The sequence below is a fragment of the Petaurus breviceps genome, unplaced genomic scaffold (assembly GCF_028583685.1).
Source record: "Petaurus breviceps papuanus isolate PSGF00001 unplaced genomic scaffold, PetGlider_PUasm1.0 188, whole genome shotgun sequence".
In the NCBI taxonomy this organism is placed as follows: Eukaryota; Metazoa; Chordata; class Mammalia; order Diprotodontia; family Petauridae; genus Petaurus; species Petaurus breviceps.
The window spans coordinates 11,176,147-11,199,530 of NW_027185804.1; the positions used below are offsets into that span (position 1 = coordinate 11,176,147).

Here is a 23,384-nt window from a genome sequence, read left to right on the forward strand (position 1 = left end):
ATATATATATGTATATATCCATATGTATGTGTACAGGTATACATAGACAGAGAGCACAGGACCAATTGAATATGAAGGGATGATACTAAAAGGGTGAAATTGAGAGGTGAGAGAGTAATATAATGAGAGGAGATGGGGAGAGACAGAATGGGGTAAATTATCTCATATAGAAGAGGCAAGGGAAAACTTTCATTTTGCCTTCCTGTTCTTCACCTCCATTGAATCAACCTTATTCTCATTGAGTGTAGCTTAGCAAGTGAATGACATACACACAAAATAGGGTATCTCACCCTACAGGAGAGTAGGGGCAAAGGGAATGAGAGGGGGGAGGGAAGTTGGAAGCACCCACTTTTGAAAAGAGATAGGGTCAAAGCAGAGAATAGATTAAGTGGGGGGCGGGATAGGATGGAGGGAAATATAGTCAGTCTTTCACAGTATATCCACTATTGAAATGTTTTGCATAGCCTCACATGTACAACCTACATTGAATTTTTTATTTTCCCAGTAAGGGTGAGTGACAATGGAGGAAGGGAAAGAATCTGGAATTCAAAAGTTTTAAAATCAAATGTTTAAAAAAATTCTTATCCTCATCTCCAGCCTATAGTTAAATCCACTTTCCTCCAAGTAATCTCAAATATAGAATTTAACCACCATGTATAACATTGTTTCTATGTAATAAAAGTACGATGGGGAATAGGGAGTGGATAGTATACTGGGTTTGGAGCCAGGCAGTAGTGGTTTCAGATGTCACTGCAGACTCTAAACAAGCTGCTTTACCACTTAGTGGTTAAGTCAGCTCGCTGGAATTTATTTACTTGGTCATAAAGAGGATGCCATCTTTGTTAATAGATGATGTTCCAGCACAAGGACTTCTACGTTCTGATGAAATAACCGATTCTTTGTTTATTCTGTGTAAAATATATATTCTATAAACTATTTAATAATAAATTTAAAGGTTTCTTTTTTTTTCTTTTTAGAGGGGGAAGGCAGGGTAGTTGGGGTTAAGTGACTTGCTCAAGGTCACATGACTAAGTGGCTGAGGCTGGATTTGAACTCAAGTCCTCCTCTCTCCAGGGTTGGTGCTCTATTCACTGCAACACCTAGCTGCCCCCAGAAGTATATAATTTTTAATTGTCAAACTATTTGTAATTTGGAAACTCCTATTTTGACTTTGTTATTATGTAATAGTTTTTATCTTCATTTGTTATGAAATGTCATGAAATGTAGTCATGTATGAATTTATAATTCCTTTTATTCCCTGCTATTTCACATACATATACATGTATACAAATACATATGTGGGCGTATGTCATGCTTTGCTGATACTGCTGGGGTTTTGTTTTTTTTAAAACAGATTGAAGGTTGCTGGCAACCCTACATTGAGCAAGTCTATCAACACCATTTTTGTAATGGCATGTGCTTATATCATGAGTGTCTCTTTGTCACATTTTGGTAATTTTTTTTTTTTAAGTAATTTGCTCAAGGTTACAAGGCCAGTTATTTCTGGTTGTGGTGCTAAGTATCTGAGCCCGGATTTGATCCCAGGTTTCCCGACTCTGGGGCCGGGCTGCCCCCACGTTTTGGTAATTCTTGCAATATTTCAAACTTTTTATTATTGCATCTTTTATGGTGATCTGGGATGTGATCTTCAATGTTACTATTTTGGGGCATCAAGAACCATGCCCATATAAGATGACAAATTTAATTGACAAAGTAATCCTGTTTTTGTTATTAACTGTTACTAAATTAATCCTGTGTGTTCTGACTGCCCTGCTGACTGGGCCATCCCTTGTGTCATTGTCTCTCCAAGAAACTGCCACAGCCACCCTGTGCCTTCAGCAGCCACCACCCTGATCAGAGTCAACAGCCATCAGTATTGATGCTAGACTGTCCATCAGCAAAAGGCTCAAATGATAGTTAGCAATTTTAAGCAATAAAGTATTTTTTAATTAAAGGATATATGGGGTTTTTTTTTAGGCACATTGCTGTCACACACTTAATTGACTACAGTATAGTGTAAAACTAAGTTTTTAAAATATAATGGGAAACCAAAAAACTTGTGACTTGCTTTATTAAGACACTCACTTTATTGCAGTGTTCTAGAGCTAAACCCACAGTATATCTGAGGTATGCCTGTATACACTGTATATATTTGAATATTATTTCCATCACCATTTTTCTTTTTAATGAGATTCAATGATGGACTTCTGTTTTTCCATGTTTTTAGGATCATAACTAATGAAAACAGTTTAGTTTGACTTCTGTAACTACAGATAATACTCATCTGTCTTCCCTTTTTCTTATCCCTTGCACTCTCTAGTTGCTTTTCTATGACCAGGTGATGCTGGCATTCATTTGAAATTATTTCTACATGCTTGCAATATTATAACCATTTCCTTTAATATTCCAAAGTTTGTGAGCCATCTCTGAGGAATAAAGGATTTCCCATCTTAATCTATTCACCACGTGAGATGTTCTGGTGACAAATGAATTCTGGGCAGTGAGTCGAGAAGGACACAGATGTCAAAGCCATGAATTTGTAAATGGGCTGCTAACAGTGTGCTTTGTCCAATCAGCACTTTGTTAATTTCACCTGTGAGAAGGAATAATTATTCAATTATAGCTTCTATCAGACCAAAATCAAATGACAAATGTGTTAGAATCAGAAGGTAAAAAGTGGCAAATGGCTTAAAAAAAATTTTTTTTACCAGCTGACACAGCTGAAAATAGAGGAAGTCTGATCAGTACTTAGGAATTAATTTCAAAATCTTTTTCATTTCAAGATATAATAATGTAAAGTATATTAGAAAAGGTAAAATCACATCACATGTGATCTGTTCGTGAAAATGTGATATTCATTTTATAAATTAAATTTCTTTTATAGAATTAACTAGTAAAAACAAAAAAAGAATTTTTTATGAGAAAATAAATCATTTTCTTAGTAGTAAGTCTAATGTACAATAATGTAAAACTCAGTAGTATTTGTAAAAGCTCCAAATTTCTTCATGAAATTACAAAATTGAAGAATTTTCTAAACATTTTGAAGGAACTTGACTTCAGATTTTATTAGGACACTTAAGATTTAAACCAATTGTGTGTGTGTATATATTTTAATTTGTCTACATGTACGACTTGTTCATTTGTTTTCTGTCAGTGGGTTACAGATGAACATTAAATATTGGCATATAGTATTTATCCTCTAATTGAACTTTAGAATTTACCTTCATCGGTTACAAGTATTATTTCTAATTTAAGTAGTTGACTTCTAGGATATATATATATATATAAGATACCATTAAGCTGGTTTAAAACATCTCCAAAAATACTTTGTTATCGAACAATATGATATTTCATTAATCATCATGGAAATAGTGGACCTATACAAATATAAGTGAAAGGGATTCTTTCTTTTAAATATTTGACGAGCATGTATGTGTGACTCATTCTACTCCTACTGTCATCCTTGCAAAACCTTTTTAACTCTTGTAGCATTTAGGGAAGGTGGTGTGTGTGACCCACACAGTTATTATTAAAGAATTTCTTTAGACAAAATTACTTTGAACTTTCACTGAGAGTAAGGTACTTGTGATTCACAAAAAGAGGCTAAAATTCAAGGCATCAAAGTTACTGGTACAATACAGTCAATATATACCTTCCTGATGGAGAAAGTTCAGAAAGTACTTAGCAATATCACAGTTGCTGAGGATCTTGCTGGAGTGGAATGCTTTCCTGTCCTGAGACTGACCTCAGAAATCTGACACTCCACCCTCCAAAAGAAATTTGCTTTTAATGCCCATGATTATGTTTCTCTTTGTTTTTATTTCTTTATGTGAGAGGAAATTATTGTATTTCAATTTCTCTTTTACATTGTGATGTTCTAATAAGCTTCTCTGTCAAATCATTAAGGAAAGTCAAACTTTGTTTTTATCTAGTTGGGAGAAAAGAGGAAACTTAAGTTAAACTTCCTTGTGCAGAAAAAATTATTTACAATAAAATCTCCTTTAAATCCTTACCTTCTAATATTTTGAACATTGTAATGGAATCTCATAGTTAGTCTTACTCCTTTAACAGCAAACAAACAGCTTGAAGGCAAATGTACTACTGGTGTAAAACTATTCATTTTCATTACTTTTAAAAATTAGTATATTTTCCCCAAATTATTACCCTCCGTTTTAAGAAATTTATATAGTTAACTTGAATAATTAATAAGTAGCACCTACAAAGCTTCCCTCTGACTTTATTTTAATGATTCCAGTTACCTGATCCTCTTATAACTAATATTGTATCATCTACTTTCAGAAGAATGGCTGTGTTCTAAAAAAGCTAACATAGAGCTTAGTTGAGGGCTTTTTCTGAGCACTACAAAACTGTGAAACAATTTGAAGACCTTTCTTGCTAGCTATGTGACTTTAGGCAAGTCACTTAACTCCCCTGAACCTCAGTTTCCTCATCTGAAAAGTGAGGGCATTGGATTGTATCATCTCTAGGGTCCTTCCATCTGTGACATTCTGATCATTTTTATCATTCAAGGCAGGGCTTACCGATTCACATTTTACATTTGTTTAATATTAGAAAAACACTGTCCCTTCTTAAATGGGAGTAATGCTAAATTACTAACATGGTGTATGTTCTTTTCTTATAGTTTACCCAGACATTTGCACAATCAGCCTAGTGGCAGTGGGAGATCCAAACAAACATGCAGATAGGATTGCTTTTTGGGATGATGTGTATGGGTTCAACATGTCATGCATGAAGAAAGCAGTTATTCCAGAAGCTGTTGTGGAAGTTTTGGACCCAAAGACGATCATTTCAGAACCCTGTGAAATTAAGGTACTATGCCAAATGTGTATACTATATTTATTTATTTACAATAATAACTCTGGTATTTTTGTTTGTTTTCATCTAGTGTTTGCATTTAATTCACTCTTTTTTTCTAGGGTCACCAAACCACTGAACTATTTCCCACTGTCTATTCAAAATACTGCCCTTAAGTTTATAATCCTTACATGCTGGTTTGACTGTGTCATGCCTTCTTGATCACTTCATAGTCTATAACATTCAAACTCCTCAGTTTCATACTCCTTCAGGGTCAGATTCTGCATGTATTGCTTTATTTATCTTTCTCTACTTTCTGGCTCTTTATCTTGGGTCAGGTAAGGCAAAAAGTTTCCTTTTGTTTCTTCTATAATTCTTCTGCTTCCACCCTCTGGTCTAAATGATAATTTAGCTGTAGAGTGTCCTGCCATATCATAACTCCCACATAATCCTATATTTCCCTTATTCATTAGTATTCTCAGTCTGCCTTCCTCAGCTTTTCTTTGATCAAGTAACGACAAGGAATTTATTCACAATTTAAGCTCTATAACAGTGTTCTGATTTTGCAGTTATATCTTTCTGTACCTTATGATTGTCCCCTTTGCCATGCTGACTTCTGTATGAGTCAAAACTATATTCAGTAGCGATGTGTTACAAGATAGTGTTGTAACTGCAAAGTGGAAATTCACCTCACTTTAAGTGACCGTACCCTAAATCTTTCTTCTCTTCCTCCTCCCTTTAGGTTAATCAAATAACACTTGTTTGAGAAAATTAGGGCCAAAATTATATCCTATGTTTCTTGTGTCCACACCCCAACCCTAAACCACTTATTACATTGATGTGTACAAAGTAGGTAGGTGTTCACCATATGTTGTTTACTCAACACTGTGTAACAGAAATTAAGCTTTTTAACAAAAAGCTCAAAGCAAAATTGTAGCCGATCTGATGATTATAGAATAGTTTGATGCACTACTTTGTAGATACCTTCTTATGTATTCAAAGATTTATCTTTGCCTCTTTCTCCCTGGGGAGGAGTGGCATAGAGGTAGTCAGTTCAGCCCCAAGGCTGAAAAGGGAAAGAGGAAGCTAATTTCGCTCTCTAGTGATCCCTTTGCTTAATGCCAAGAACTGCAAGGAATAAATGATAGAAGAGAATTTTGAGATCACAAGAATTGAAGGTGACCGATTAGGACACAAGCCTTCTTATACTTAAGGTTACACTTAACTCAATTCTTTAGTAATTCCATAAATACAGATAAAATTTTTCATTTGACTCCTTCTAAATTTCTAACAGATTTCACCTCCTAGGGAAAAAAATTAAGAGAAACCTTATTTACCAAAAAATTTTTGAATTTTAAGCTTATGTATATCGTGTTTGCAGAATATATTAAGATGTTGATTTTGAATTGGGATGAAAACTTAAAATGCCTTTTAAATATTTTCAGTCTGTAAATACTTAAAGGATCTGTGATTCTGTCAGCATAGATACTTTCCTCCCTAGCACAAATTGTAGTTCTTCTCAGACTTAGGAGCTTAACCTTGGAGAGTTCCAGTGGCCAAAAAAGTCCATCATTTGTGATCAGGATGGCAGTGAACCTCTCTACATGTGGGTAGGCCAGTCTTTTCCTGCCAGATGTGCTGTCCAGTTGTCACTGAACCCATACTAAAAAGTCTTTTGAGATTTGTAGGACCTTTTAAAACTTAAACTCTTTTGTCCCTGACCTTTGATAATTCAGTATCACCTCCATTATGCAATGAGCTGTCAGGTTTTAGTGGAGGTTTTTACATATCCGAGGTACAAAATTTCAACTAGGAACATTTGCGGTATTTATATGCATGATATTTGCTGAGTTCTGATCTACTCAGCAGAAGTTATCAGTGATACCAAAATATACTGACTTATGTCAGTCAAAAAAATAAAGGGCAACTAAAGATTGATTCATGGCAAACAACCACGCTTCCCTGAGCATACAGATTGTTGTTCTTAAGTATAAGCTATAAGAATTAACATACATGGTGTGATTTGGTGAAGTGTATCTTTTAAAGTTACCTTGCTGCATCTTAACCAAGGCTCAAATTACTTTGGAATTCTTCCTGAACTGAAATCATAAACCTCCTCTTCCCTGTATTCTTTTTTCTTTTAATTTTTTGGTTTTTGGAGGGGGGAGGGCAGGGCAGTTGGGGTTAAGTGACTTGCCCAAGGTCACACAGCTAGTACATGTTAAGTGTATGAGCCCAGATTTGAACTCGCGTCCTCCTCACTCCAGGGCCAGTGTTCTGCTCACTGTGCCATCTAGCCACCCCACCTCTTTCCTTTTTTGAGGAAGTGTTATAAACAAATAAACACAAAACAGCACTTGGGCCACTGTGAAATGGGGAGTAGGAAGAGTCATGTAATGGGACAGAAAGGAAAAACTAGGCAATTTGCCAGTTTTTCTAGAGTTGGGTTTTATAGTGCCATATTTAGTTTGCTTTGTTATAAATTCCTATAATAGCAAAACCATGTTCAAATGCAAGTACAGAAATGAATTCCAGAAATGAACTGCTTTTCATTATTAGCCCATTTATTTAGAAATTGATTATAATTGCAAACATATTTCCAGTTGACATTCATAGTTTATAATAGTCCTTTTTACATAATATAAGAAATCCTGCTTTTCATATGGCGCATGATAGCATTTTTTACAAAGCTTCTTTTTTTTTTTCTGGGTAGCATATAGATTGTCATACTGCATGTGTCCCTGATCTCGAGTTTTCTTCAGATTTCACCCTGAAAATCACAAAACTGTCCATGTGTACGGTAAGCCATCTAATTCTTCCCTCATTGTTTCACCAGCATTGTGGTTGATCGTTGGGCGGGATAGTACATTAATTATAGGGTTGTGATAAATGAAGAAAACAATTGCCTTCGACAGTCCACATTTGCCTCTACCAGGCTGTGAAACAGATCTGTTCTAACAGACTGGTAAACCTCAGAAAAGTTAGTTTAGTTCAATGTAAAAAATGACCATGTTTTATGTAGTTGTTTTCCCTTTGTATGTTCCACTCCCTTCTCCCCCACTTCATTACCATTGTTCTTTTGTCATAAAAGGCAGTGTTGTTAGCATCCAGTCCCTTTTTCAAGTGGTTTAAAAGAGCATACATTAGGATTTCTTATTATTTGTCTTCTGAAGCCTAAAGAATTATTCTTTAAGTGATTTTGATTTATCCCAGATAGGTACCATGTATATTCCAACATATTCCTATATGTGGTTTTCTTTTCCTTTATAGAAGTCTTCACCTTTATTAGGTAACTCAGAGTGTTGCACTGTGCCCTGCTTCCACTGTGATATGTGATCACCTGAGTTTAACTGATGTGCTTATGGGTGAATATTTGCAGTACAAGTAGATTCATTGCTGAGTTCTGTAGGCAGAGCGTTTTCTTTGAGTTCTGAGTTACCTCTGCTAAATTTAAAGTGTTTATCAAGATCTGATTCATAACTTTAGGGGAACACATGATTGTATATAGTATAAGGTATGCACATAAAAGTTAATGTTGATTCAGAGGGATGTTTTTGAATGATTTGAATTAATTCTTTTATTTTGATATATGTATATTTAGCATAGGGCATTTAAGTAGTTCTGGAGGACCAGGATTTCATTGCTTACTTATCATTTCAGTAAATATATATTTTTTTTGGAGGGGGGAAGGCAGGGCAATTGAGGTTAAGTGACTTGCCCAAGGTCACACAGCTAGTAAGTGTTAGGTGTCTGAGGCCGGATTTGAACCCAGGTCCTCCTGACTTCAGGGCTGGTGCTCTATTCACTGTGCCACCTAGCCAAACCCTCAGTAAATATTTTGTCAAGAAGTTGTTTGATTTGGTTGCTTTTAGTCAAGGCTAGTTCTATAATTTTGGAAACTGTCCAACGGGTTTTATGTACTTGATTAGTCAAAAGAAAAGTTTTAAAATCTGAATCTGATTCTTCCTCTCCCACCCATTCCCCGAGATTTTATACTGTTTGGTATTTATCATTGAAGTATTTTAGCTATCAGAAGTTGCAGGCTGAATTCTGGAACTCCTAGACTACTTCAGAGGGGTTGAAAGAGCACAGGATTGATTGAGAATTTGTGAAAAATAACAGCATTTCTCCTAGTAAAAATGAATGCTGAGTCGTCAGTATTTTTCTATAATATCTGTGCCCTTTGCATGAATTAAAATACAACACATACAAATTCACAGGCGTCCAGATTAAAGACAAAAAGCCTTCTTCTTTTAATTTCAGTTTTAAACACATGATGTTTATTTAATTCTGCTGGAATTTTGTATCTGCTTGTGTGTATGTTAATATGTATGGTAAACTCTTGTACTTGTTCTCTAATATGTAATAATACAGTTGGTTTCTTTGTGTTGTGAGCTAAAATATCTCTTATATTTGCATTTACAAAATCACTTATTTTGTGTCTGTTTCTCTTAGAGTAATTACCAGAACAGAGGAGCATAAATGAAGTCGTTTCTGTCAATTAGCTGAATTTTAAGAGGAAGTTCTGGTGTTGAAGTAGAATCAATTTCCAATAGGCAATTTGTTTTCTCCATTTGATCATGTACAATAAAAAGTATCAAGAGAAAATGAGAATTATTTTTCCTTGCAAAGAGAAAGCAGAAATAATATTATACTATTTCACTTGTTTAATATGCCACTTTTAAGTTTTTGTTTCAAATTTTATTTCACATTAGAAGTATATTTTTATTGGTCATTGTCATGTTAAGTGGTGCTATATAAGTGGCCTGCAGAGGAAAAGTACGTAGAAAAAAATTAAATGGATAAAAGATGTCTTTTAATTGTACAATCTAAGTTTGTTCATTGATATGCAAAAACTTTTACATTATTAAGAGAATCTTCAGAAACATCTATGGAATAAAAGCATTTAAAGAGTCTAGATTTTGAATATTCTAGGAGAGCCTTGCCCACACATTATTGGTTCAACAACCTATCTCTTCTTCTCATGTTTGTCACTGCAGGCCTGACACACATATTCACAGACATATTTTCCCAGGCTGCTCCTGTTTACAAAACCTGAAACAGGCCTTCCTTATTAAAAGAGAGATTAGCAGCTGTACTTTGTTGGAAAGAATCTGAAGCTATGGGGCATTAAAGAGATGTTAAAGGCATTGAGTACCTGATTGAGGCTGTCTCTTTAATGTAATCAGAGAAATTGAGGGAGCATTGAAGAAAGGGAGAGTTTTGAGAGAATCTCAGGCATATGCCCAAAGCATATTAGAAATAAATACTCTCAGACATCTTTTTTTTAATTATCTCTCCAACCTAGTATCTGATCATGGAAAAGGTATTCTTCATTTTCACAAAGTAGTAAAAATAGTCCATAATGCATATGAGCATGTGATTTGTCTAAATATCTTAAAGAAAAATTAAATTCTTTTGTTATGCTTGGAAATTTCATGAATAGCTACAAGGTATAAAATATCCAAATTCTCTGAGCGCTTAAGCCCCTTTTTAATGTATGCATAGCTATTTCTTGCCAAATGAGATTCTAAATTTGTGGCCTAATTAAAAAAAATTAAAGAGTAAATTAGTTTTTTTTTTTTTAGCACCAAAATGCTAAGAGCATTTCATGTTTTAATTCCAGTGGTGTGTATGTGCTAGACTGATATTAGTTTAGTTGGCTTTCTCAAGATTAAGAATCTTTTAATAGGAGAAAAAGTTTTTTTGCCTAGAATTAAAGAGAGGGTAAGATAATTCACTTTTATTTATTTAATATTTTGTGTTATAGAAATTTATTTGTACTTTATTTTGGGGGGATAACATCTTTATTGTATATTTTTGTTCTTATTAGAGGATACTGTCCTAACAAATTTTCTTACCAATGACAGTAAAAAATATGTAACATTTGAGAATTTTTTTATCATTTACACTTATCAACAGTTTGAATAAAATTACTTTAAATTTTATGATAGAGTTTAGACTTCTAGTTAGTACCTGAAAGTTCATTCATCATATAGGCCTATCTTATCCAAGTAATGAACAATCAAATCCTTTATTTTATCTATAATTTTTGATTTGTTGGAAAGAGAATACTTTAAACCTATAAATGCTTAATGTAATACTTATTCATAAGTTTTAAAATTTTAATACTAATTAATACAACTGTATAATATTGCTTTATTCTGCATCTGCACAACCAGCAAGCATTTTTAAGAGCTTACTATGTGCTTGGCTCTGTGCTAAGCTCTGGGGCTGCAGAGAAAGACAAAAGCCATCCCTGCCCTTCAGGAGATCACACTGCAATGAAGGAGAAAACATGCTAACTGTGTGCAAACAAGCTAGATCAGGATTGACTGGAGGTACTCTCACAGAAAAGGCACTGGATTTCCTTAACTTCTTGCAGAAAGTGGGGTTTTAGCTGAGACTTGAATGAAGCCAGGAGGTACAAAGAAGGAAGAAAATATCCCAGTCATGGGACATAAAAAGTCACAGGTAGAGTTTGTTGTGTGAGGAACAGCAGGAAAGCCCGTTTCATATAATACATAGAGGGAAGTAAAGCATAACAAAACTGGAATCCGGGTTCTGAAGGATCCGGGTTATGAAACATTTTAAAATCCAGATAGAGGATTTTCTATTTAATCCTAGAGGTAAAAGAGAGCCACTGGAGCTGGGGAGGGGAGGTGTCAATGATATAGTCACACCTGAACTTTAGGAAGATCAGTTTGACTGCTGAGTAGAAGGTGGACTGGAATGGGGAGAGGCTTGAGGAAGATGCCATGATTGGAGATAGCTTTCTCCAGGAATTTAGTCATAAAAGGGAGAAGAATTAGAGGATGATAGTTATCAGAAATGTATAGATCAAGTGAGAGTTTTTTAAGAATGGGGTCGACGTGGGTATGTTTATAGGCCAAAAGGAAGTGTTGCCGGTAGACAGGAATTTAAGATGAGTGAAAAATTGGGGATGATCAAGTGCTGGGTGGGTTGGAGTCACATCTGCAGGGAGAAGGATTTACCTTGGCAAAGAGAAAGGCCAGCACTTCATATGTAAAAGGGCAAAGGAGGAGATACTAGGGGAAAGGCATCTTTGGGATGGGAGATGAGATGGGGAGAAGAGGAGAACGTACCTGGAACTGCCTCATGTTTTTCCTGTTTAACAAGAAACCATGTTCTTAGGTCAGAGGGGGTTGGGGGAGGGTGGCCAGCTTTGGGCACTTCAGGAGTGAGAAGGGAGGGTTCAGAAAAGTGCTGTGGTTGAAAGGGCCAATGAGTCAATTAGGGAGGCTTGAAAGGACTGCCTTGTTGCACTGAGAGTACAGTTGAGATTAATAACATAAATTTGTAGTGGACCCAATCAACACAGCTCCATGATATTTAGTCCAGTAAAGACAATGGATGACTCAATCCAAGGCTTGAGTAAGATCTCAGTGATAACGTCAATGGACTCAAGAGTAGAAAAAACAGTAGAAGTGAATTGATTCATTCACCAAGGAATCAAAATGAGAAAGGGAGTAGATTGTAGCTACTACAGGAGTGATGCCCAGAGTGATATTTAGCGATTAAATTGACTTTCTAGTTATTTTTACAAACTCACTGATAACAGATACTTTTCTACCCCAACAGTCACCTCCTCCATACTCTCCTTTCTCCATCCATCCCTAGTACAATGCAGTGTACCTAGTAAAGCTCATAAAAGTGCTTGTTGAATAAATGAGTCACTTAGCTTGAACTAAATTTTTTTTATTAGATGCTGTATTGGCATATTTTTTGTTATCATGGTGCCTGTAGTGCATGACTTGAACCCAGATCTCTACTCACTCCAAAACTCCACAGTGGTCAGAAATGCTTTTCTAAGCATTTTTTTTTCAGCTAAATATTACTAAAATAGAGATAATTCTTGGACTTAAAATTAAAATGACTTTCTTGTTCTTTTCATCTAAACCTCTTGCACCATAATGATGTTGTTTTGGGTGACCCATCTACATAAAACTGAAATGTTGGCATTTGAAAATTATTGTCCCTTTTAAGAGAAATCTCTGGATCCATGTAGAGAACTAATGATGATAATACATGGACAGAAATGACAATAACAGTATACAATGTCTTAGTGGCAGCTTCATGAATAAAAACAAAGATGATCAGAGGAAGAATTCTAAAAAGGAGCCAGAGCATCCAGATTTCCCAAGGGATAATCTGAAATATGTTAATGATTAAGTTAGTGAAGTGACTTAAAAACTACTGGAAACAAAGGTTTGTTCATTGAGTGATACTAATTTGATAAATATCAATCAAGTGGAATAAAATTCATTCAACAAACATTTTAGTGAGCACTTAGAAGTAATGGCATGGAAAAGAAGTTTAGGAGGTATTAAAAAAGCGAATAAAACACAACCCCTGCCCTCTAGGACATTGTAGTCTAATTAGGATAAGAAAGGAGTAAGACACACACACATATGATAAAAATAGAGTGTGATAAATATATGTGTGGGGTACAGAAAAAGTGCTGTAAAAACTGAGAGGTAGAAAAGGATCCTTTTGGCTGAAAGTAGATAAGGGAGTCTTAAGGTAGAGCTAAGCCTCATAAAGTGAACAGGATTTCAAATGACAGAAAAGTGAAAACATTGTCACAGTAGATCATTGTTTGAGCAAAGGCATGCTAAAATGTGTTTTAGGGAATAGTAAGTAAACCATTTTTCCTTAATCATAAGACATGTAAATAGGTGGAGTGGTGGGAAATAAAGCTTGAAAAGTAGAATAGAGACTGATTGTAGAGGGACCCTGAGTGTCAGACTAAGGAGTTTGGCTATGATTTAGTCGGTAGAGATTCCATTTCCATTTCACGGGATGCAAGAAAAGAGAAGGTACTAAGAAGTCAAGGAAGATGAGGACTGAGAAAAGGCCATTGGCTTTGGCAGGTAGGAGATTTTATTGACTTACGAGAGAAAGGTTTCATTGGAGAAGTAGGGAAGGAAGTCAGATTTTGGAATTGTAGACAAAAATTTTGACCTAAATCCTGAAATTTTCAGGTGGTCACAGTGCTATGCATATAGTTCTTGATAAATGGTTATTGAACAGATGAATCCGTCTTTCTTTCTCTACATATTTTAACAATGAAACATACACAGTGCACAGAGAAAATATCCAGACCAATAAACCTTAGTCCCAACGGAAATCAAAAAGTTATAATGAAAGTCAGGCAATGGGTTAAAAAAAAAATAAAGAAATATTTTGGTTTTTATTGTTCTTTTGTTTTTTGAGGGCAATTGGGGTTAAGTGACTTGTGCCCAAGGTCACACGGCTAGCTTTTGTGTTGTGTCAGAGGCTGGATTTGAACTCGGGTCCTCCTGACTCCAGGGCCAGTGCTCTATTCACTGCGCCACCTAGACACCTCTTTATTCTTTTTGATGGAACTAGAACAAATCTATAAACATTTTACTTATTTATTTTTTTAGGTTATGTTGGTTAAACAGGTAGTTATGAAGATAGATTACATTTTTCTTTAAACAAAGCTAAACTATTCCCATTTGAAACTTTAGTGATCTGTTGCTCAGGCCCGGCCTTTGTTTTCATTTTGTTTTTTAATCAAGCTTTACATTTTTCCATTGGTTTAAGAAAATGGCAAGATTAGTACATTTCTTTGTGATTTTTGTATGTAAACCCTCTTTCAGAACTTTAGAGATTTCTTCTGACAGTCTAAACCTACCATTTCCAAACTCATTACTGAGTATTAAATCAGTTCTAAGTAATTTTGGTACACGTTGACCTAATTTTGACCTTGCAAAGCTAATAAGCTAAAGAAACTAGTTAGCAAAGCACATCTGTGCTACTTAGAAAAAAGTAAAATTTGTCCTAAACTTGCATCATAGATTTTAGTAGGGCATCTGGTAAGTATTTTTTTAATTTAATTTGAATGTTTTAATAGACTTCTTTAGTGGGATTTTCTGTCTTTTTCCACTAGGATTTCTAATTATACAATGCATAACAAATAATTAGTGCCATTATCTTGATATGCGAAGGAAAGTTCATTCTCTCTCTCTCTCATTACAAATGTATTGGGGGGAGAGAGTGACAGTTGCCAGTGGCAAAGTGAGACTTCTATTTGTCTAGTAATAAGAACATAACATTTTCAGTCATATCTGATCCATCTTGTAATATGTTTAGAGTTATCAATACCTGATTTATTCAGACTTTTCTGACCTCCTTTTGACTTGGGAGGTTCTTCTTAAATTAAGAGCTAGCAAAGTGAAGTGACTAGAGCTTTGGTTGATGTTGGAATCAGAAGGGTCTGGACTTAAGTTTTATTGTTTTTCAGTTGTATCTGTCTCTTTGTGATCCCATTTGGGGTTTTCTTGGTTTGACATTTCCTTCTCTAGCTCATTTTATAGATGAGGAAACTGAGGCAAACAGGCTTAAGTGACTTGTCGAGAGTCACACAGCTAACAGGTGTATGAGGCCAGATTTGAGCTCAGGAAGATGAGTCTTCCTGTTTCCAGGCCCAGCACTCTGTATACTTTGGTGCCACCTCGCAGCCCCCTTCATCACCTCTGTCATGGACTTAAGTCTGGCCTCCCCCAGTAATGGCTGTGTCATTCTAAGCTAGTCATTTAGCTTTGAGGTACCCAGGTACAGAACAGCTACATTACAAAAGCATATAGCACAGTTCTGCCTATTTCTGTGGAAGAAAGTCATGAAACTCTGAAAGAGTAAGGGATTTCCTGAAGGACCTCACATTAGAATTTACTTTTTAAGTGTAGCCAGAAATCCCCCTTCCAGTAAGTCATACTCTTCCTACCTCATTGTGGCATGAAGGTGAACCTAGGTTTTTTTTTGTTTTTGTTTTTTTTTTTATGAGCAATCGGGGTTAAGTAACTTGCTCAAGGTTACACGGCCAGTTATTTCTGGGTGTGGTGCTAAGTGTCAGAGCCCAGATTCGATCTCCAGGTCATCCTGACACTGGAGCCGGTGCTCTTACTTGCTGAGCCACCTGGCCGCCCCATGAACCTAGTTTTTAAAGGGCAATGGCCAGATGTACCGTTTGAGTACAATTTAATGATGGTTTATATCTGTTATCTGAGGGCCAATCCTGCTAAGTGCAGAAAGAATCCATGACCAATAGACTTGCCACTGTGCAGTGAACTCACACAGTCTGTGAAACACAGAAACAGAGAAAGGACCACGACCTTCTTTATGTGATAACCTGAAAATATGGAGGTAGAAAGGGGGGAAAAAAGGTGCTAAGAATCACAGCTTTTAAATATTTAGTTAATTGTAGGTACTATAAATGTGAAATCTTTGTCCAGAGATCAACAGATTGGCATACTATGGAGAACTAACTGAAGGAAATTGCTATTTTTGTGATAAATGAAACCAGAAGGCAAAAGAAAGTTGAAGCTAAAGGGAAAGTTCACAACTTTCCTTAGGACCAGTAAATGAGAGAGCTGGCAGTTGGTATGTTGTTTTTTTTTTTCAGAAGACACTGTTCCTTGGATGCCTTGGTCTTTTCCTCTTGCAGTGCTCATAGTGAGCATAAGGATAAAGACAACATAAAATAATTAGGGAGTGTGTGGCAGTGTCTTTCCCTTCCAAACCCATCCGGGTTCCAGACTTTTCCTATTTCTGGGTAGGGCTCCCTCATCCTTCCTCACTTTTTACAACCTCCCTTTTATCTCACATAAGTAATCATTGGCTATATCTTGTTGTTTCTACACACACACACACACACACACACACACACACACACACACACACACACCCCTAAAGGCCTTCATCAATAGCCTTCTGATTCCATACTCCATACTTCAAGTCTCTCCCTACTCCAGTCCATCCTGTACCAACTTGGCAAAGTGATTTTTCTAAAGTATGTATCTTGACCATATTCTTTTCCCTATTCAGTGAACTGTAGTGTCTCCCTGTTAACTCCAGGATTAAATGTAAAGTCCTTTGTTTTAGCCTACCTTTAGAATTCCTGTTTTTCTTCAGACTTCAGCTTAGTTCTACTTCTGTGGGAGGCCTTTTATGGGCCCCCAGCCTGTTAGTACCTTCCCTCTAAAGTTGTCCTGCCGTACTGTGTGTGTGTGTATCTGTGTCTGTATGTGTCTGTCTTTGTTGTCTCTCCCATTAGAAGGTAAACTCCTTGAAGGCAGTGACTATTCACTGGTGCTTAATAAATATTTACAAAATTCCTCTATTCATTCCTGCTGTCAAAGAGGAGATTCTAGATAAGGACTACAACAATAGTAATAGCTGTGGAAAGCGAGGTGGTGCAGTGAATAGAGTCTTGAGTCTGAAGTCAAATCTGGCCTCAGACACTTTTTTTTTCTAAAGTGTTTTTATTTTTCAATGGCATGTAAAAAAAAATTTTTTTTAATTTTGATTCCCAAATTCTCCTCCTCTTCTTCAGTCCTCCCCTGTGATTGAGAAGGCAAGCAATTTGATAAAGGGTGTACATGTGCAGTCATGCAAAACTTATTTCCATATTGTGAAAGAAAACACAGACAAAAAGTACAACAAAAAGAAAGGTAAAAAAAAATATGCTTTGATCTTTCATTCAGACTCTAGCAGTACTTTTTCTGGAGGCAGATAGTATTTTCCATCCATGAGTATTTCTGAATTGTCTCAGATCATTGTATTGCTGAGAATAGCCAAGTCTTTCACAGTTGATCATTCTACAATACTGCTATTTCTGTATTTAATGTTTTCCTGGTTCTGCTCACTTCACTTTGCATCAGTTCGTGTAAGTCTTTCTGAAAGTATCCTGCTCATTTTCTTACAGCACAGTAGCATTCCATCACAATCATACACCACAACTTGTTAAACCATTCCCCAAATGATGGACATTCCCTTAATTTCCAATTCTTTGCTACCACAAAAAGCTATTATAAATATTTTTGAACATATAAATCCTTTTTTAAAAATCTGTTTTGAGATACAGATCTAGTAGTGCCGTTACTGGATAAAAGAGCATGTATGTATAGTTTTATAGCCTTTTGGACATAATTCCAAAGTATTCTTCAGAATGGTTGGATCAGCTCACAGCTCCACCAACAATGCAGTTAGTGTGTCAGTTTTCCCACTCCTATCCAGCATTTGTCATTTTCCTTTTCTGTCATATGGGCCCATTTGATAGGTGTGAGGGGTACCTTAGAATTGTTTCAATTTGCATTTCTCTATCAATAGTGATGTAGAGCATTTGTTCATATGATTAGAGATGACTTTGATTTCTTTGTCTGAAAACTGCATGTTGTTCATATCCTATATCCTTTGACCATTTCTTAATTGGGGAATGACATATATTCTTATAAATTTGACTCAGCTCTCTATATATTTGAGAAATGATGGTCTCAGACACTTATTAGCTGTTTAACCTTGGACAATTCATTTTACCCCGTGTCTGCTTCCATTTCCTCGACTGAAAAATAGGGATAATAATAGCACCTACCTCTCAGAATTGTTGTGAAGGTCAAATGAGATAATAATTATAAAGTGATTAGCACAGTGCCTGGCACACAGTAGACCTTTAATAAATGCTTGTTTCCTTCCTTCATATCATATTTATTATGCTTTAGGATGTACAAAGAGTGTTATATCATTTGATCCTCACAATAGTCTGATGAGGGATTTTGTTTTTATTCCTGTTTTACAGATGAGGAAACTGTAGCTGGGAGAGATTAATTGACTTGCCCAGTGTCACACTGTTGGTGTGACATGATTTGAATTCAGATCTTGACTCTTAAGTTCAAGGCACTATAGTCTGTATGTGAGGGGCAAGAAGGTTACTGGTTACTGGTCTAGTAGTACTGAGGAGGGTAGAAAAGATGGAAAGGAAAAAAAGAATAGACAAGATGTATTTCATATTATAAAAATTGACATTTACTCACCAATTTGTTGTTGGAGCCTTGCTGCATGCCTCTGACTTTGAAATGAATTAGAGAATAATTTTGTCACTGTTGCCAATCTGGAAGGGTCAGAATACGTCTACTTCCCGCCCCCCCCCCCCAAAAAAAAAGGAGGGGTCATGTGATAGCCTTAAGACACATAAGTCCTCAGGATGACCTTTCCCGTGCCTATATATCTATAGATAGATCGCTGCCTCCTGTAGTCAGTGGGAAGTAAGATAGAGGAGATGATTGGAATAAGGTTGTGCCAAGTATCAGTTAGGTCAGAGAGGCACCTCTTTATTTCTGAAAATTTCTTTGGAAATTGTAAGAGAGGAAGATGGGCTAACTTAGAGAAGCTTTCTAGTTATACTCTGATAATCATATAATTAGATTTAATACAGAATTAAAGTATTCAATCTCTTTCCAATACGTTTTGCTGCTTGGTCTGTTGCTGAGCCCTAATCAGTAATGACAATATCCCTTGGGAAGTATTTGGCACCTACTGTTTATTACTCCCAAAAGGAATTACAAAAGAAGCAAAGGATACAAATTTTCTCCTGGGATAAAATAGGAAATTAAAAGAAGAAAGAATAGCATCCAGAACTTTAGAATTTAATTAATATTTGGAGAAAATAATCCTTTATAATCTTAATGCCTTTGATTATTGCTTTTTAATTTAAATGCCAATTACCAATAACAGCATTCAACATATAATTATTTATGAAGTTTCTTTCTAAAAATGTTCAATTACATTGTTTTAATATAATAATATGATTATTTTATGTAATTAATGTGTAAACTTTTTTCTTCTTCTTTTAAGTGCCTCAGTGGATAATCATATTTGATCTTATATTAAGGTTTTTTAAAGAAATATTCCATCACAAAATAGCAGTTGTCTTTTTGTTACACTATAGTGACTTTGCTGCATGGATTACAAGCACTCTATCTCCATGCTTGGATAAACTCCATCAAAAGCACATTATCCTCCTACTTCTGTGGCCAGCTGCCTAATTGTATCTGCTGTAGCTGCATGCTGTTGGAACATGATACCAGTGAGGAACAGAAATGATAAATTGCTCCCTGCAGGTGATAGCGATGATGATAATTTTTAATTTCCTTCTTTCTTACTGAATTAGTATGGTTGTCTTCACTGGTTCTCATAAGGACTAGTCTGATCTTACTTTGTTAGTTGCAATACAGCTAAATATGTTTGTAGTGATTCCTGTTATATAAGCAATATTCATTGTACCAGTGTGTTTATTGAAGCAAATAATTTTTGAATTCAAATCTTTATTTTAAAAACAAAATTCTATAAATGATCTACATGCTTTTACCTTTATATGCATAGGCATATGTGATAGGAATAGCTAATAAATAAGGAAATTGTATTTTACGGTAGATTTTTAATAATTCATTTTACCTTGTAAATAGGTAAAATTTTAGATGAAAAAATGTTTATTGTACAATTTAAGATTATGAAGTCTAACCCTTATTTGCATCCCAAATCTTGGTACTTTTTCTAGTTGTATTTTTGAAATATATATTACAAATTTGAATGCCTCATTTTGAAACTGTTCTTACTTAAAGGTATATTGAAGATTATTTTTTTGTCAGACCCTATGATTTCATCCTTGTTGGGAGCTCCCTCCCAGATCTGCAGACCTACAGCTATAATGCCAACTGTAAGCTCTTTGGTGAAGATTGTTTTCAAGATCTAAATGTGGTACCAGGTAGGCAGTGAAGAAGCATTGCCCCTGGGTGATTTGTTTCACTGTCAACTCTATTCTCTTCTTAAACATTCAAGTTCAGTTTTTAGATCAGTCATATGATTGCAGTTAGACTTTCTCCTTCTTTCACTGCAAATTGCTACATGACTGAAATTTTGCTGACAGCTATGGCATGCTGTACTGCACTGTACACTGAAAGTTCATTCATTTTCATTATGACTTTGCCTCTACAGATTAACCCAGCTGCTGCAGATACTAGATTTTAATGCATTTAATTTTTTCCCAGCAGTTCCGTTTGCCCTTGACAATATATTTATGGAGAAAAAAGGGCAAAATTATTCTCTTGTTAGGGCTTCTGCTAACCTAATCTCATATTTTCAGAACTGCATTTGTCAGATTATAGCTTCAGTAATTTATAACCATAGTCTACTAGTCATCATTTTCAATCTCCTAGTGTTCATTCTTTAGTCTAATGTTTGAATGACTCTTAGAGAGAATGTGAGAGTAAAGTTCATTGAGATTAGTCCTCAGGGGACCAGTAGATAGCCTGTCAAAGAAATAACAATGAGATGGTGAAATTGAAATGGAGGAAATAAGTGGTGTGTTTATAGTTTGAAGGATGGGAAGAGAGCTCTTTTACCCCTACATCACCAGGTATATGTTTGGTTTGTTTTTACATATTTGGTATTCAAATTACCTAAGAACTAGTCAGATTTAAATTGGTTTATTAATACTTTTTAAAGTTCTTGGGTCACCAGAAGTCACTTATCCTGTGGAGAGGAAGTATCCTCTTAGAGGTCTCCTTCCTACTAGAGTTTTAATTGTTATTTGGGTTCAGAGGTTCAGTGCCCCCCTTGTCATAGGATCACAGACTTGGAGCTGGAAGAGACCTTCATGGTCACGTGCAGCCCCCTCATTTTATAGATGATGAAACTGGGGCACAGAGCAATTAAGTCACTTGCCCAGGGTCGGAAAGCCAGTTTGTGTCAGAGACAGGATTTGAACTTGAATGCTCCTAATTCTGAGTCCCTTGCTTTATTCATTATGCCTTCTAGCTACCTCCAAGTAATTAGTACTGTGTTAACATGTCAAATGATGGTAATATAAGCAATTCTCAGTTATCTGCATGCTGTCAAGCTAATTTATGGATTTTTATTGCCAATAATTTTTAATACTAGGTTTGCTTCCTCCCTTTGCATGACATACTGTTGAGGGTGACGAGGAAACATAAATTAATTTTATATCATAGATCAGATTTAGAACTGGAAGAGATTTCAGGAATTATCTAATCAAACCTCTTCGTTTTGTAGATTAGTAAACTACAACCCAGAGAATGACTTGCCTAGGTCACTCTTTGAATAGGGTAGTAAGTATTAGAGAATGGCTTACTCAAGATTTTACTCTTAGGATTCTAAGTAGCTGCTAAATAGTAGGTTTTGAATGCAGGTTCTCTGACTCCAAATTGAGCATTTTTTTTTTCAATGAGACTATACTAACAACATTACCTAATCAGGAATAATTACTTTTTAATTAATAATATAGACATATCTATAGAGGATAAAAGGTCATGTGACCAACTTCAAAACTTGATATAAAAGATAAACAATCAAAAAGATTATTTTATATTTTTATTTCATATTCTAGTTTTCCTTTCATTGTTTAGAAGCCACATACTCTGCAGTTACCCAAAAGCATAGTATTAATGTTTGTCATTCTTTGCCCTTGTATCTTTTCTGTTTTGCAGTTTTATTCTTTTATGCTTTGAAGTTTAAAAAAAATGACAATTTTAGAGATGGAAGCAGTGAAGTATCTTATTTTAAAGTGATCTTTGTTTCTTGAGAAGTATCCTGGTTCTTATGTGTTCTTTTCATATATGAAACCTTTCCTATTTAAAACCTATCATCCATGAATCTTTTCAGTATCTTAATGTTATAAATTATACTCATTTGATCAGTGTAAGGGATTCTCCTTGGCAATTTTCCTTTCATTTTACATCTGGACAATTTCAACATTATCTGTAACTAGGACTTTGTTGTTTTTTGCAGGTTTTCCTGACTTAAATGTTTTCAAATGAATTTAAGATTCCTTGTATTATAACCATATAAGCATTATGATGCCTTTGCTCCTCTGACTTTTTAATCTTTTGTAATTGAATCTTCAGGGATTATACTTTTATTGTTTTCCAGTTTTTTTCTTGCCATTCTCTTAGTTGTATCCTTAGGGAAGGGAATTTTTGATTAACAAAAATATCTGTCCTTAAGCAGTAAAATATATGAAATCATCCATCTTTGCATTTATGTGTATTTTGGAGTATATAATGGGTATGTAAATTGATTGTGGTGATATACCTGGCCTTCTTATCATATTCTAGCTGAGAGTTTACTATACCTCCTGCTATCTGACCATAATCTTCATCTCCTTCCCATGAGAAACTTGGATGACACCCCTGGCCCACCTAGCACTGATTAATGAGCTTTCCCCTTATCTTGCTGGGGCTAAGGTCTCCACACTGCTTCTAGGGTTTCCTCACCCTGCTACTTATCCATATTCTCTATGCTATTTTTTTCCTCTCCAATATGATTCCCACTTTATTTATTCTTCTCCCTTATGTCCTTTGAAATTATAGACCTTTTCCCCTTCAAATAAATATTATTTGACCAGTTCTAAGAAGTATCTCCTTGATGGTTTGTTTTTATATTCTTAAGTTTGTATATTAAAGTTAGTATTGTCATTTTTGTTTTTTTGACATGACCCATCCATGAGGACTGATTAGTCCCTGTAGTTATTTGCAATTCTTTATTTCTTTGAAGAGTGATTTTATATATATATGAGTCATGAGTATACTTTGGTAGACTAAATCCAAGATATTTTACGTATTTTGTAAAATTCATTTTTAATGATGTTTTCCTTTTTGAAAAACTTACTCTTGCATTTTATTATTACTCTGTAAAAATGCTGTTGATGTTTATGGGTTTATTTTGTATCA

The 23,384-nt window shown here is 35.3% G+C and overlaps 1 protein-coding gene across 1 annotated transcript in view; it reads left to right on the plus strand.

Annotated features, from left to right (window-relative positions):
• Nucleotides 1–23,384, plus strand: part of PRMT3 (protein arginine methyltransferase 3) — a 153,162-nt gene that overhangs the window by 96,214 nt on the left and 33,564 nt on the right. The window contains exons 12-13 of the mRNA XM_069091287.1: nucleotides 4,643–4,830; nucleotides 7,529–7,615. Of these exons, the coding sequence (XP_068947388.1) occupies nucleotides 4,643–4,830; nucleotides 7,529–7,615 (275 nt within the window). The remainder of the gene's footprint in view (nucleotides 1–4,642; nucleotides 4,831–7,528; nucleotides 7,616–23,384) is intronic.